We start from the raw sequence: 15,333 nt of genomic DNA on the forward strand, positions 1-15,333 counted from the left end.
TTAGTTCGAATTTTTGCCGCTAGAGGGCCAAAAATGTTGCATGATTTAGTTCCTTTTTTTGCCCCCAGGTGGCGCTGATTCGACGTCGAGAATTTAGTTCGCATTTTTGCCGCTAGAGGGCCAAAAATGTTGCATGATTTAGTTCCTTTTTTTGCCCCCAGGTGGCGCTGATTCGACGTCGAGAATTTAGTTCGCATTTTTGCCGCTAGAGGGCCAAAAATGTTGCATGATTTAATTCCTTTTTTTGCCCCCAGAGGGCGCTGACTCGACATCGATAATTTAGTTCACATTTTTGCCGCTAGGGGGCGTTTTTTTTTCGAAATTTTCGCGAAAAAAAGAATTAACTTACCTTTACTTACCTTTACTCGAAGCAGTCTTTGTATTATATTTATTATAAGGGGAGCAGAGATGTATAGGATGTAGGGATGAAAGGAATGTAGGGATGAAAAGAATGTAGGGATGAAAAGAATGTAAGGGATGATAATAATGCAGGGATTTAAGGGATAAAGAGATATAAGGAATGTAGGGATGAAAAGAATATAGGGGTGAAAAGAATGGCGGGATGAAAGGAATATAGGTATGAAAAGAATGTAGGGATGAAGAGAATGCAGGGATGTAAGGGATACTGAGATGGCCTTGGCCTATAATGAGGGATAATATTATATAAATAACTGGAAAAAGTAAAATAAAAGGGGTCCTCGGCTGAGACCCAGAAGAGGGATATAATCATAAATGTTATTCCCCTTCGATGAGCTTATTTAATAAGCAAAAACAAATAAATGAAGTAAATTAAATAAACTCTGGAAAAAAATTATACTGGTTGTGCCCTCTTCATATGGACCTGATATTATCCAGGGGTGTTAGGGAAACCGCGTATCCACCTGATATCATTTTGGGGTATTAAGGACCCCGAAACGCCGGTGACTATCTTTGCCTACCAACAATATAGCATCCGGGGTGCCAGGGACCCCGAAGCACCAGTGTCTATCTCTACATATCGACATGGTATCATCTTGGGGTGTCAGGAACCCCGAAGCACCGGGGACACTGTTTGCATACCGACATTTTGGGATCTGGGGTGCCAGGGACCCCGAAGCACCAGAGACTATCTCTGCATACCGATATGATATCATCTTGGGGTGTCAGGAACCCCAAAACACCGGTGGCACTGTTTACATACTGACATTATGGCATCTGGGGTGCCAAGGACCCCTAAGCACCAGTGATTATCTCTGCATATCGACATGGTATCATCTTGGGGTATCTGAGACCCCAGGCACCGGCCACGCTGCACACGGATTTTTGCCACCGGGGTGTCAGGGACCCCGTTGATGTAATCCTGGGGTATCTGGGACCCCCGAGGTCCCTAGTCCTCGAAAACAAAGTCGGTAAGTTATCGTGTAGTTTCCACCGTTTCTGTATAGATGACGCTAAGATCGAATTTTAAAAATAATTTATGGCGGCCTTTTTAAAATACAAGTTTGTTAAACGTTTATTTTGATAGTTCTTCGGTCTCGTTAAATAAATAACTCAGGAAGGAAATTCTGGTAACTGTTTTTTTAAATGCTTTATTTATCAATACGCATGATATCAATACAAGATTGTCAAATAAGTATTTAAATAATTATTCGAGCTTGAGGAACTGGTAAAAGAGACACGACTGTCATATTGACTGTGTTCTGTACGTGTAGACGTTATCTCACATGGGGATGTCTGGGAGTCTCAAAATCATGATTCCTCGAGGACAAAGGCATATCCAGTCTTTGTATCTTCAGTCACTGATTGAAATTTTAGATTGAAGTTAACAACTCAGGACAATCATTAAGATTTACACTCTTCTCGATCTGCATTTTGTGGCCAATCGCAACCATTGTTAATCGTGTTCCAAATCAAGTTATTGGGACAAGTGAATTTCATCGGCAGCCCATGAACACATTCGAAATACTGTAAAATTGAAAAAAAGAATGTTGATTCGATTCTTTATTATAATTGTTATAATTTGAATACTCACAGAATGGCAGTCTTTAGAAGGAACAAATTTATTCGTGCTTTGACATACAGTCTTCTCTGCTTCATTGTCGTCTATTGGTTGTTGTGTAGATTCTGACTTGTTTGAATCCTCAGTGGTGGAACTTACTTCCGGTTTCTGAGTAGGTTTCTCTGTAGGTGTATATGTTGGAGCGTCGTTTCCTGAAGTAGTGCTTGGTGGCTTTGCCCAATCAGGCTGCACATAAAGATAACTAGTAATTTTAAAGTTAAAAATACAAAGACCGCAGTAGGGTTAATATTAAATGGTCCTAATATTCGTACCGTAGGGGTGGTAGGAAAATTTTTCTCCTGTACAACGTATCCTTTCAATCCTTGATGAATGGTATTCATTAAAGGATTACGTTCACCGCAAAGTCCTTGGAAGTCGTCCATATCGATCGCCCAAACCATAGCACCAGCGTATCGGGATTCCTTAATGAAGTCGGTCTTGTACTTAATACTTTCTGTATTTTCATAACCGACCCATTGTGTTTCTGTAATTATTAATTGATGAAAAATCACCTGGGTGAAATGATTAATTTTTTATTTATAAATCTACCTTTATACATATATGGAACTTTGCCAATGTCATCGAATTTCGGGGTCCAGTTGCTACCAGGGGCTTGCAATCTCGTACAGATCTGTCAAACAATATTTCCAAGCGTTTTAAAATATGCATTTCTTATTCTTTCCTTTCTTATAATACGAAGGGTGGGAAAAAAGGAAATAAAATTAATTCGAACCAGCAGGGGATGTATGTACCCAAGGAAAATATGACTGCAGAGAATTGAATATTAATTGATCATACCTCGTAGTAAGAAAGGAATCCTTTAGCCTGGGTGTACTCTCCAGCTTCACCGCCGCCAGCTTCTTTATTGATGTAAGTTCCAGGCTCGTAATTATGGTTACCTTGGCTAAGGGTAAACGTACGCCCGTACAACGGAATACCAACGACCAGTTTCTTAGCGGGGCAACCTTTTTCTTCCCAAAGTAAAAGACCATCGTGCTGCAAGAACATATAGTGCACAACTTGATGAATATGTACGGGAGTATGGTTGTATGTTAAAGATTTAATTCAATTTAAATAAAAATACTCATACCACGTTCAATTTTTCATACGCCCATTGGTCGTGTGGTCGACGATACAGAGGGCTGTGCGTATCCGCGAAGCCAGCCCAATTGCCACGAAGATCGTAAGCCATTACGTGGACAGCATCCAAGTTTCTATAAAAACATAAATGAAATTAGAATAATTTGCGTAAGAAATAAGAATTGAAATATTTCGCTTACTTGCACAATTCCGGCACGTGGTAGCCCTCGTCGAGACGGAATTTTGCCATTGGCACCGCCATCGTGATCTCCCATCCTTTCATCTCTTTGTCGAAAGCACGTCTCAGCTCTTCGACGAAATATAAGTATTTGTCTTTGTCGGAGTTCCTACCGCCTCTGTCTGTAGCAGCAGGATACTCCCAATCCAGATCGAAACCGTCGAAATTATATTTGTGCATGAATTCTAGCAGCAAATAACGATATACGTAAACAAGTCCGTTGGTACTTGCATAAAACAACGATTTTCTACAATTACGAACCAACAACGCTCTTGATAAAAGTGTCTCTTCTTTCCTTCATGCTGACCAGAGCACTGTATTTCCTGCCGCCTTCTCCCCAACCACCGACGGCGATGGAAGTCTTCAAGTGAGGATATTTAGTCCTCAGGTTGTTGAAAGCCAGGAAGTTTCCTTTATCAACGTCCAGTTCAGGATCGAGAATCAATACTTCCCAAGTAACATTGCTCACGCCGATGAACGAGTAGATGATGTGGGTGCACAGATCACCAGGCACATCATTTATCCCGTATCTACCTACATCCGGTCGATAAATGGCCCAGTTGCTGAAGTAACACGTTATCCTGCCTTGTTGTTCCGCTATTGATTTAAAATGATTTTATTTGAAACATTGGAAATGCACTATCTGTTGTATAGATACGTTATCTGAATAGAGCGATGCGTTTACCTGCGGCGATTACGAGTAGCAGAGGAAGTACCAGAAGATTCATTCCTAATGCCATTTCAGAAACTGGAAATAATTAAACCCGATCAATTAAGAATTATTCACACTGACAGGTTTTTGATGACACAAGTGCAATCTATAGATTGGAGTAAAGTTCGATAAAAAATAAAAGTCTGATAGAAGTGCAATTCGTGTTAGAAGTTTAATATCACGATCGATGCTCGTATCGCGAACGTCTGCCTAGGTTGCGTATCGGGGCGTGTTTAAAAACACGAATGATCTAGCCGGTTGATCGGTGGTGGGTAAAGTGATCGCTTCATCGAAGCGTCGTTCTTCAAAACCAGCTGCAATCTACAGCGACCGGTTTCCACTAAAGCAAATAGCGTGACACCTTCGTGAAACTCTTCTTCCTGGCAATCACGACTTCTTTTTCTTTTTTCGTGCAGAGGAAAAGATAGTAGTAACGGTGATCGTGAACTTGATTTCGAGAAAAAGCGTTCGACGCTCGAATGATCCAGCGTTTCATTGATGAAACTTATCGAATACACGTGCAACAGTTTCTCCCTTTCAGGAAGTTATCGAAGGTTCAAGCAACTTCTCGACGGGGTTCCAAACAGGAGAATTAAAAATCAAAGCGATACACGCAAAGGGACCGGTCGATAAAACTCGAATACTCTTTTTTATTAGAGCTATCCCTCGACGAGATTAAACCACGAAAATGCGATCGTAAAAAAGTCCGATCCAGAACCGAGCAAGCTCGGTCGAGCAAATTCGCAACGATCGGATTGTAAAACCCGTATCAAACGGACCCATTCGAAAAATTTGTCGATTTTTTGCCGTTGCATCGAAGGAAAAGTTCATGCGTTTGAAAAGTAAAAACAACATACCCAGGCGAAGGCCTGAAATGCTGTCAAGTGGAAACATAACACTTGAGGCACGAGATAATATGATCTGAGATCGGAGACTGAACTTTGTTATTTTTCATTTTTTTCTTAGAAAACTTTTACCAAGATATTTGTGACGTTCTACTGATTAAAATGATACCAAACACAATAATTTTCAAAAACATTCTATTTGATGGCAACAGAGAGATTATTTTTATTACATCTGCAAGTTAAAGGAGGAATTTTGGGAATCGGTTTATAACTTAGGGAAATAAAATAGGGAAATATCTTATATATGTTATATTTTTTCTCTATTTTATTTCCCTAAGTTATAAACCGATTGTAACTTGTAAGTAGAATATACCGTTCGGAGCAGTCAGAGTTCGAAAAATATTTTTCGTTCGTTCACTGACATTCAATTGCAATCGCAAACAACTGCTCCTCGACAATGATTTATTTTGTCGTTTTGAACGTGAAAAACACCCGAGGTGTAAAGTGAAAAATATTCCAGATTTTTCCTTTTCATTTTGGAAAGAAAAAGAATAGTAGTAAAATTCTATCGGTTATTCGATTGTATCAAAATGATATCGATAAAGTGTTAACGGGTTAATTCCAACTTGGTCCTAGGAAGAACCGTTCGAGTTGTTTCTCGAGAAGATCGATCGTCTACAGTTCATTGTCTTTCGCATTGTTCGAACGCATCGTCCACGGAATAACAATCGATTGGATATAGAAACGATCACCGAGTGGACAAAGAACGATGGAAGAAGATCAAAGACCGTCCTTGGAATCGGTGGAGTTTCCTGTGAAATACAAGAGCTAGATAATGGTCTTCGCATCGCGAAGATAAAGGGAAGAGCGAATAAAGAGTCTGCGGCTTTCGCGTATTAAAATGCCGGCTGCATCCAATCCTTCGACCAGCTGCACTCCGAATACAAACGTCCAACTCTCAATGGAACTCTCGTTTATCGTTGTAATAATTCCTACTCTTTTTAACGTTTTATCGCTGTTCTTTTCCCCTTTCTATTCTTACATCTCTATAAGATAGAATATTTTTAAATATCCTCGTCGAAAGAGGAAAAGTGATTCAATGTTCCCCTTGAAAAACATTCCTTGAAAGCGTGCAACTTTTTCCTGTACGAAACATTTTTTAGTTTTTGCAAAATTCTGTTTAATCCTTTCATTCAAGAAAATTCTATCAACACGATAGAATTTAAGGAAATAATAGATTGATTTTAATATGTATGTAACGTTAGTCGTGTACATTTATCGAAGTTCTTCCTGGTTGACAAGAACGCAGATATAAACGTGACTATTCATAAGATCAATGCTCGAATCGATAAGCAATAATTTATTTTCCGTTGCACCTTGTTGTACCTCAAGGATTTGATTAGCTCGTAGCCTTCCGTTTAATCTAACGTGACCGACGTTTCGAACGATATTAGATCAATCGTTTGAATCTAGAGCCGATTAAACAATGAAGATGAATGTTTCCAAAGGCAGAATAAATAAAAAAAATTACAAGTTATCTTTTTGTTAACTATGACGACGAGTGGTAGAGTTATGTTACTTTTATGAAAATGAGACATCCACCTATTCTCTGCTGACCTTCGAGCTGAAGTTGAAAGAAAAAGAACAATAAAAGGATAAAAGGAAAAAGGGAAAACGAAGAGAGTGGACCCTCGCCCACTGGATGTGTCACACACGAAATTCCAACGATTTTGCGTAAATACTAAGGAAATGATTTTATTCCAATGACCTCTTAGCGAATGCTACTAATGTCATTGAAATTGTCAGATTGTTTGTTCAATTGGATAAGTGTAATTGTTGTTTTTGAATCGCGACAGGAATTTTGAATAGAACCAGATCTGACATGGATGGTCACCGGCAAGAAGAGCCTGAAGTTTTAATGTCAACTTTTAAAATTTCTTCCTTTTGTTATGTAAATGTAAAGCAATTAGATCATGGAAGATTAATGAACTTTTATTTTAACGCTTGTCATCGTGAATCACGATGACGATTATCGTACTCCTATCATTACGCGAATTGATTTATTGCGTTTGACAAGATTTCGTATTACAAGTGCAATTAATAGCGTTGATTTATGAGAATTTTAGTTAACGATGAGATAATGATTAAGTGGATAAATAATACTTAAGCAGTAAATGGTCTTAATAAAATAACAATTAGAAGTCGAAGAAAAAATTAAAGAGAGGAAGAAGACTCACCGTGCAACGAGCAGGTACCACAGAAAAATCATGGCTACGGTCGAGTTTAAGCTCTCATATATACCCAGGTGGGCCTCATTAGAATTCAAGTGCAAGGGTACGATTGGTTGGTTCGTCGACCTTCTGCCTCCTCGTCAACAACCAGGGGGACAATCAAACCAGTCACTGCTTATCTTTCTCGATAATCAAAGTCATCTTTGATTCATCGTCTCTAACTGTTGCATTAATCTATATTAGGATCTGTGACGATTGTTTAGTCGAATAATTTATTTTTAACAAATTCGAGTACCTTGTTGAGGTTGTTTTTAACCTTATTAAAAATGTATACTTGTAAACATTTCTTGGTAAACTTGTAGAGATACTCCCCCTCCGATTTTGATGATTTTTCAATATCTTGTAAAATTCGTCATTTTAAGCAACTTTTTTCCTCTAACAATAAAACCTGATTTACAAGTTCACCCATTTCCTTATTCATAATTGAATACTTCTCTAAAATTCGCATTAAAATGAAAGGTCAACATATCTGAGATTGAAGTAATTTAAATTGTAAAATTCATCTCTGGGTTAGTAGATGGGATGCATCGGGTCGAAGAAAGATCGTGGCTCACGTAATATGGATTTTATTTTATTCGTGTAACAATAACAGCTCCTGTTTCCACAGTAGTCTCTTTTACAATAGCGTTTTCAGGGTAATCGCTCCCTACAGCGACAATGGCGACCCTAGAAAGCAACTGCTCGCTGATTTCTCAGGCACCATGGACCCTCTGGGGAATTCGAAAGAGTCATTTTTCCACGACGAAACAATGAAATGTCGTCACCGTTTCAAACATTGTTTCTCAATTTCGCGATCGATCGCGATGCATGCTCAAAAGAAGAGATCGAGGGCCTCGAAGGGACCACTTCTCGCGAGAGAAATGCTTTTCCAATAGAAACAAAATCATTTCGTTTCTCTTCCACGCGAGAAACGATCAAAGTTCCTTCAGAGATTTCACTTGGTGCCACTGTATCGTACAAAAATTATTCCTAACGTCGACATCCCTCGTCGACAATAGAAACACGTGGTCTACAATTAATTGTCGTGATTAGCGAGATACCTTTCTCGTGGTGAACAACGTGGGAAATCCTTAATTAAATTGTTTTTGTGCTGTGAATTAGTCTCGCCGGTAATCGGTTGATTTTTAATTGACGAACAGTCGTGTCGCGATCTGCGACCGATCTGTTGGGCGTAATTTGGCACTCTTCGTACTTCGAATCGACTACCAAAGAAAAAACAAATGTCAGATGAATTTCCTTTTAGAAACATTCAATTCCGCTCTCTTCTTGAACGTTGCGTGGCTTCTTAATTCGTTGAAACGATGTTTCTTTTATTTTTCAATTACGAAAATCGCTTCAAAAAATTAAGAATACGTCTAGTTACCGATCTCCATTGAATGGAGACGACAGACGTTCGTTTCACCCTTACAAATAACTGTGGAACTTATCTAAACGCGCTTCTAAGGTCGATTTTTCACCCTCGAGTTGATACATACGATGGCAAATCGATGATGTCGATGCAATATGCTATTACAGGACGTACCTAGAGCGTGTACATATATATACGTGTTACGAGTTTCTTAGACTACGTGATTCAACGTCGATCAAATGCATGCATCTGTTATGAACATGTTCGTAAGAAAAGTGTCGATTAGGATGGCCATTGTTTAGGTAAATATGCCATACACATCCATACGTTTGACTGCGTTGAATTGGAACAAAATTTGTGACCGCGAACAATGATCAATGATATCGGAACTGATTTTTTTTATTTTAACCCCTTGTTTCTGCTTTGTAAAGCAGCGGGTTAAATAGAATTAACACATAGAAAATCTGTAATAATTTGTATTAAAATGTGAAAAATTCTTATATATGTAATTACATCAACAATGATTATCGTTTACATCGATTACGCAAGGATGTTTTCCAAGTTTGCTCAATGAAAATTCGAGTATCATTAATCACTGTTTCACTTTGCAAAGATTGTTCTCGTCTCAGTCAGTTCAACGATAATGATCACAATTTACAGTAAATTATCTTACAATTAGTCTTTGACTATGTCGCGTTCGTAGCACCTACCATAAACGCAACCTTAAATAATTATCATATTTATTCTTTATTTCTTTAACTTATTCCTAACGTTCTCCTTTATTCTTTATTTAGGTTTTCGATCGTCGAGTCTCAAACTCGTTGCGAATGTCGCCTCAAATGAAAACTACAGATTCTTCGTGTCAAGGCAAATCAAAAAGTCCTTTACCGTTTTTCAATCCGTGGCTTACTTTCCGAGATATAGACGATTGAAGATTGGCTGGGCAACTTCCGGCGCACCCCGGAAGTCGAGCGAACCAATCTTTCTTCGCTAATATCTCAGCAACGAAACAACAGATTAGAAAATGGTAAAGGACTTTTTGATTTATTTTGACACGAAGTATCTGAATTTCATGGGACAGGATGTTTCTGAGATAACTTGTATACGTATATAGTGCAACAAAGTATCTTATATACTAATTCATATTACCAAATACAAATTTAACAAAGATTTTTGTTTAAAAAAACGAGTTTGCGAAACACGATTCCGAGTAACAAACAGATCACATTGAATTCGGCCAAGTGACTTTTGTGAAATGAATTAAACGAATAGAATAAGAAACCAGACGATGATCTTAATTTATAAGAAACGTTCAAGTGCAAACTTGGCCGAATTCAATTAGCAGAGAACCGTATTTCTGATTGTTTTATTATTATACCTGATTTTCCCTAAGTTACAGGAATTCGATTACAGTCCGTCGCTAAATGAAACCGCACTGTGCGATCGCTGCATCTTAATTTATTTATTATTGCTAATGATAGAAACTGGTGGAAGCATTCTGTTCGAAAAAAGAAACATATTATGTATCAAGAACGATAAAAGAAAATAAACATGTAATAAACAAAATTAAAACTTTCTTTATTTCCATTAATCGTCTCGATATTTACTATCTTCTTTTATAAATATCGTTCATCTAATTCTGTTCGACATCCATTATTATTAACTATTCGTTATCGACGACTCAGAGGACAGCTATTTATTATCAGTTTACTTAACGAATGATTATGTACAATTCTAATGCAAATAAAAAGAAACAAAGAAAGTGAAGAAAAGAAAACACAGTTTCCTTATCGTTAATGTTACCGTGATCGCAGGTATCAGGCGAATCACCTGTAAAGTTTCAAAAAGATGTTTTGTTCCTCTGTTGTTCCGGGCTGGCAGTAGTGTTTTGTGCTAAAGAGGATTTTATTTTTTATTTTCTTTTCATATTCTTCTTACGAATAATAATTTTCTCTTTGCTGATAGAGCGGTAATGGTGTCACTGGCGAGAGATCCTCGTCGTCTAAGCTCGATTCGGTGTTCAAAGGAAGGGTAGCCAAGGCTTTCACTGTTGATTATTCATTAAAATAAATTAATTTTAATTTGACATGAAATGTTGGTTGAAAAATTGCATCTGAACCTTACTCGAGGAAGAAACGTATGAAGGGAAAATGGAAAAAAAATTAAAGAAAAATATAAACAAACCTGAAAAACGATAATATGGTGTGCGTGTCCTATATGGGAGGATGGAGAAAGCATGTCAGTCAGTGTGCCTGGTTACCTATACACATCACAAACAATCCAAACAACACTCACTACGTATGAAACGTTAACAACTACTCGTACATTTCTTCACGTAATTTTGTAATTATTCTACACGAATAAGTACATAATCTCGTGCGAATAAATATGCGAGTCACTGTATATATTACGGTCGACTGAAGCTTCATCGATGAAATTAATCGTATAATTAAAATCAAAAAAATAATCACGATAATGCATGCCAATGAGAGCTCATTTAACTTTGTACGCTGGAACTGGAGAACGATCAAACTCTACGTCCTAAATTCTAAGACAACACTGAAAGAATTTGGAAACGATTATTTCAAATTGACAAACGATATTCTCCTAGTTCCGACAAGGTAATAAGGTACCAGGTAAATAAAAATATAATTAGGAAATTTTACAAGCAGAGGTTGTCTGTAAGGGCGTATGAAGCCACTCTAAACATTGGTCATGCTATCACACCACTATACGCTATAAATTAAATTCGTGCAAAATGAATCGAACCGATAAATTCTATATTAATTCGTGAAAGAAGATTTCAACGTACCAGCTACCATTTTGCTCTTTTCCATAACTTGTTTTGCTAGAATTTGATTTAACTGTAGAATGTGATCTCTCTGTCGTTTCTCTTCCACCACTTTTCTCTTCAAGTTGTCAGATTTCTCTATATTAATATTGTCGTCTGAAATAGATTGCATTAAATCAATAGCAGCTAATTAATTAAATAAAGACAGGAAACTTGAACCAAAAGATTCTTGATCAAAATTACCATTTCCTTCTGGCGCAGTGACAGTGGTCTCCGAGAGCATCTTCCTGATCGCTTCCGCTTTCTTCAGCCGATGTTGCTGTTCTTCAGCAGTCAATTCTGGTGTCTGTTCAGGGATATATCTCTCGGGGATGACGATTTTATTCGGAGTCCCGAGCAGCTGATCGATAGTACTTTCGTTGTACTTCAATTCCTTGTGGCTCAAAGTGGATCTCACGACGTCAGGAGCATTAATCCTCGGCCTGAGCGCTCGTTCCATATCTAAATCGTCTCTTGCTCTACCCATTCCCTGAAAAGTACAAACAGTAATCATCATAATCGTCGAGCACTCGCGTGGCACACGATGTGAGCACAATGAAAACGAATCATGAAAAATGGATGATCACGGAGAAAAGAAAACTAAAACGAAAACCAAAAGAAAAAAAAAAAAGAATACCATCTTGGAGAAGGTGTCTTCTAAGTCGAGGACGGGTTTGCTACTGGACACGGTATAGTGCCGTCTTTTCTCGCGTGGTATCTGCCTTCGTCTAGGTCCCTCCACCTTTCTCTCCGTCATCTCCTTGATTATCTGTTTCGCGGCTTCGCTTTTGAACACCGGCGACAATTGCGGCGAGTTCGAGGCGTTCACGTTCAACGTCGAGCCGAAAGCTCTGTCCTGAACGTCCGGACTAGTCGGCGACAAAAGTTCCGGGCTCACCGGGTCTCCAGAGTTCTCTGCTCTACTGGACATCGGATTCTCGTAATGTCTGTATTGCTGGTAATACACAGCCTGCTGGTTCGATCTGATCGGTTGGCCAGGGTAAGGCTGTTGGCTGGGACTGTAAGACGGACTGGTCGAATAGTTTGGCGAACTCATAGGCAGGTGGGAACTCGAGGTGTGGCTGTCCGTGTACGGGGACAGCGTACTGTCCGAGCTGACGTCCTGACTTTCGAACTTTCGTAAAATGCCGGAGAAAATAAAACGTTGTGAGACGGAGGGTATAGAAATCAATGGAAAATTAAAAATGAGAAAAAATATATGCGCGTAAAATTAGAACTGGTGGATGCGTTGATGTTTGCGGCAGTGATTCCAACCGATGCGAGAACTGATTTATAATAATGAATTGTAAGATGATACGCCGGATGGAATTGCAGAATGTGAAAATTGAACCTTATATGATTCTATATTGAATTACTTTTGATGTAACATTAACATTGAACAGCTCGCATCGGTATTGTATAGTATAGTTAAATGTTTAGAGAGTACTTTTTTTAACTTACCCTAACTTTATTTCGTCGAGCAAGCATGCTTCTCAAGGCGTGCATACTGTCGCTCCTGGGAGGTGGTACGACCGGTACTTGATGTATTTCCGGTTGCTGTTGTCGCTGTCCACCGAAACCCCTCGGTAAGGACATGCTTCTTTGGAACTGCACGTCGTCCAAGTCCGTCAACTGGACTGTGCTTTGAGCGTGAATCATTGGTGACTCTTCTACAACTTTTCCTAATTGAGCCTTCTAAAAATAAATCGATTAGGAATAGAATGAAATAAAATCGAAAAAGCGACGTCGTGGCTGATAAATCGATTTAACTGAAAGCTTTTAGAGTAGACGCAATCGTTCTCTTTCTCTCTCGATCAGGCTATTACTTAAAATTTCGATGAAAGCTTTTATTGAATTTTTGGAATTGGAATTTCTATTCGATTCACAAAACATGATTAATATTTTTTTCTGTAAAGGCCACTTTGGAAATTACGGTTTTAGAGAGCACATACTCTTGAAAGGAAAATTATACGATACGAAGAAGATCAGAGATTTGGAAAATTCGATGAGATTACCTCGAACTTTTGAGAGCCTCCCAGATCGTCGTCGCACAATCTCTTCGCACCCCCAGGCGCTTGGAGCCCGTTCGTTAATGGAATTCCAATGTTCCCGGTCCTGTCTCCACGATCCCGTTGTCGTCTTTCCGATTCCCGTTTCACGATTCTCACTGTTTTTATTTCTTGCTTCTCGCGGTTGTGAATCAAGCCTTAAGGACAAATAAACGTAGAGTTATTGACAATAACTGATAATTCAGAAGAAGCTTATAACCCGTTCTTCACGCGTTGATTTTCAGAATGAAACTGAACGTGTTAAACGAAGAATATTCTGTATATGTATCTAGACACTCGGTCCGTAAAAAGGGGGTTAATAATACTCGTGTTACTTCGCTTACCTGCAAACTTGTTGTCCTCGTTTTGCCTGTAATTGTCGTTTAGCAACGTCTCCTCGTTCAAGGGTGGCGGCGGGGGTGGTGGAATATACTCTGGCGGAGGGATAACTGTGCCATTAGTTAGGTTTTCTTCGTGCTTGTTATTCTCTGAAATGAATGATCGTTAATTTAAGAAGAAAATAGAGTTAATCCTTTCTTGATGGGCTTAGCAATTAGCTTGGAAAATATTTGAAATTCATCAAGAATTCTACTTACCATGCATTCTAGACTCCGTGTTCACGTATAATGGCGCGACATTCGCTTGCATCAAATTACCCTTCCCTTGCATCTGATCCTTTAATAGTTGTTGCTTCAACTGATGCTGCTGAATCTGTTCCCGTAATTGAGGAGACAGCGAAGAGATATGATTCTGCGGCGATTGAGGGAACGTTTGATGGTTCTGTTGACGATTCGTAGGCGAAGAATCTTTGATCTGCGTCGACGAACTGAAGTGCAGGTACGAGCCACCGTTCTGTTTGCCACGGGGTGAAGAAGACAAAGCGGGACTCGAAGGGGAATCTAAACCGTGGTCTAACGTTATCCCGGAATCAAGATCGGTTTCCAACCAGGAATTCTGTGTTCGTTTCTTGGGCTGATGTACCTGGGGTGCTGCAATAATAACAGGAACATTAAAAATCGTACTCCTTCCGAGAAATATAAAAAGCTGCCTCTTGAAGTTTACCTGAAGGAGGCTGAGGACGAATCTGTTGCACCAAACTGTGAGATTTTTCCGTCAGTTGTCTTACTTGAACGCTCAATTCTTTTCGTTGCCTCTGAAGATCACCGACCAGCTGCTGAACCCTTCTCAATTCCACTTCCAGAGGACCAGTGGTAGCCGAAGTGTCTCTGGTCATATTTCCAGCATACCTTCTCGATGCTTGCAGCTTCTGTCGCAGTACCACCAGGTCCTGTTCCAGTCTAGCATTCTCAGCGACCGTTTCCTCCAGTTTCTGCAATTCAAATATAACCAGAGTATCATTAGAGATGTTTTAAACACTGTTAAGAATCGAGAAAATGGGAAACAGAAGAACGAACGGAACGGAAACTGATCTATTTCTGTTGTGGTTGATTGATTTACCTGGAAGAAAACCGGCTTTACCTGGAAACAATGAATTCGCAATTTAATCGATCATTCAAGCGTGTCTGTCTATGCATGCTTGTTACTCTTCTACTCAACGCTACTACACTTTATTTTTCGTTTAAAGTCTTGATTATCCGAAGGCGTTCTTCAGCATCGTTGATGCTGGAACAATCCACGAGAAATTTCCAACTCTCTCTTAAGAACAGAACATTGAAACAATTCCTGACGAAAGAAAACTTTTCGATCGAGTTCGCCCCGTTTCAATGGAAATTCGTTGAACCGATTAAAGTTTGGTGGTGCGTGGGAACCTTAGCGGCGTTCGCGAGCAACGTGCATCTATTATCGGAATTTTGAGGTGAAACATAGTTCGGCCGGCTGAATTTGATTATGAAAAAAAATTGCATATGTCTTCTATTATATAAAAGAAAAATGACTTTTTCTT

General features: G+C 39.0%; 2 protein-coding genes across 8 annotated transcripts in view; both read right to left on the minus strand.

The window, feature by feature from the left end:
- Positions 1 to 1,542: 1,542 nt before the first annotated feature.
- On the minus strand, positions 1,543 to 4,336 carry LOC114874789 (endochitinase). Its single transcript, XM_029184441.2, has 9 exons — positions 4,042 to 4,336; positions 3,618 to 3,953; positions 3,319 to 3,541; positions 3,129 to 3,252; positions 2,837 to 3,034; positions 2,588 to 2,669; positions 2,311 to 2,522; positions 2,012 to 2,224; positions 1,543 to 1,944 (listed from the first exon to the last, which is right to left on the minus strand). Exons 1-9 carry the CDS (start codon positions 4,094 to 4,096, stop codon positions 1,822 to 1,824), a joined length of 1,566 nt encoding a protein of 521 aa, XP_029040274.1. The 5' UTR covers positions 4,097 to 4,336; the 3' UTR covers positions 1,543 to 1,821.
- A 5,770-nt stretch (positions 4,337 to 10,106) lies between these two features.
- Positions 10,107 to 15,333, minus strand: part of LOC114877236 — an 84,309-nt gene continuing 79,082 nt past the window's right edge. For 5 of the 7 annotated variants that reach the window (XM_029189584.2, XM_029189554.2, XM_046285517.1 and 2 more), the window contains 9 exons: positions 14,493 to 14,760; positions 14,027 to 14,419; positions 13,775 to 13,918; positions 13,398 to 13,588; positions 12,844 to 13,077; positions 12,020 to 12,517; positions 11,587 to 11,872; positions 11,365 to 11,499; positions 10,107 to 10,599 (listed from right to left, as the gene is read on the minus strand). In XM_029189584.2, coding sequence (XP_029045417.2) covers positions 10,487 to 10,599; positions 11,365 to 11,499; positions 11,587 to 11,872; positions 12,020 to 12,517; positions 12,844 to 13,077; positions 13,398 to 13,588; positions 13,775 to 13,918; positions 14,027 to 14,419; positions 14,493 to 14,760 — 2,262 coding nt within the window. In that variant the 3' untranslated portion in view covers positions 10,107 to 10,486. Of the gene's footprint in view, positions 10,600 to 10,736; positions 10,813 to 11,364; positions 11,500 to 11,586; positions 11,873 to 12,019; positions 12,518 to 12,843; positions 13,078 to 13,397; positions 13,589 to 13,774; positions 13,919 to 14,026; positions 14,420 to 14,492; positions 14,761 to 15,333 lie in introns of all 7 variants that reach the window. The other 2 variants (XR_003789535.2, XM_029189592.2) reach the window with 2 other exon arrangements.

The sequence above is a fragment of the Osmia bicornis genome, chromosome 4 (assembly GCF_907164935.1).
Source record: "Osmia bicornis bicornis chromosome 4, iOsmBic2.1, whole genome shotgun sequence".
NCBI classification, from domain to species: Eukaryota; Metazoa; Arthropoda; class Insecta; order Hymenoptera; family Megachilidae; genus Osmia; species Osmia bicornis.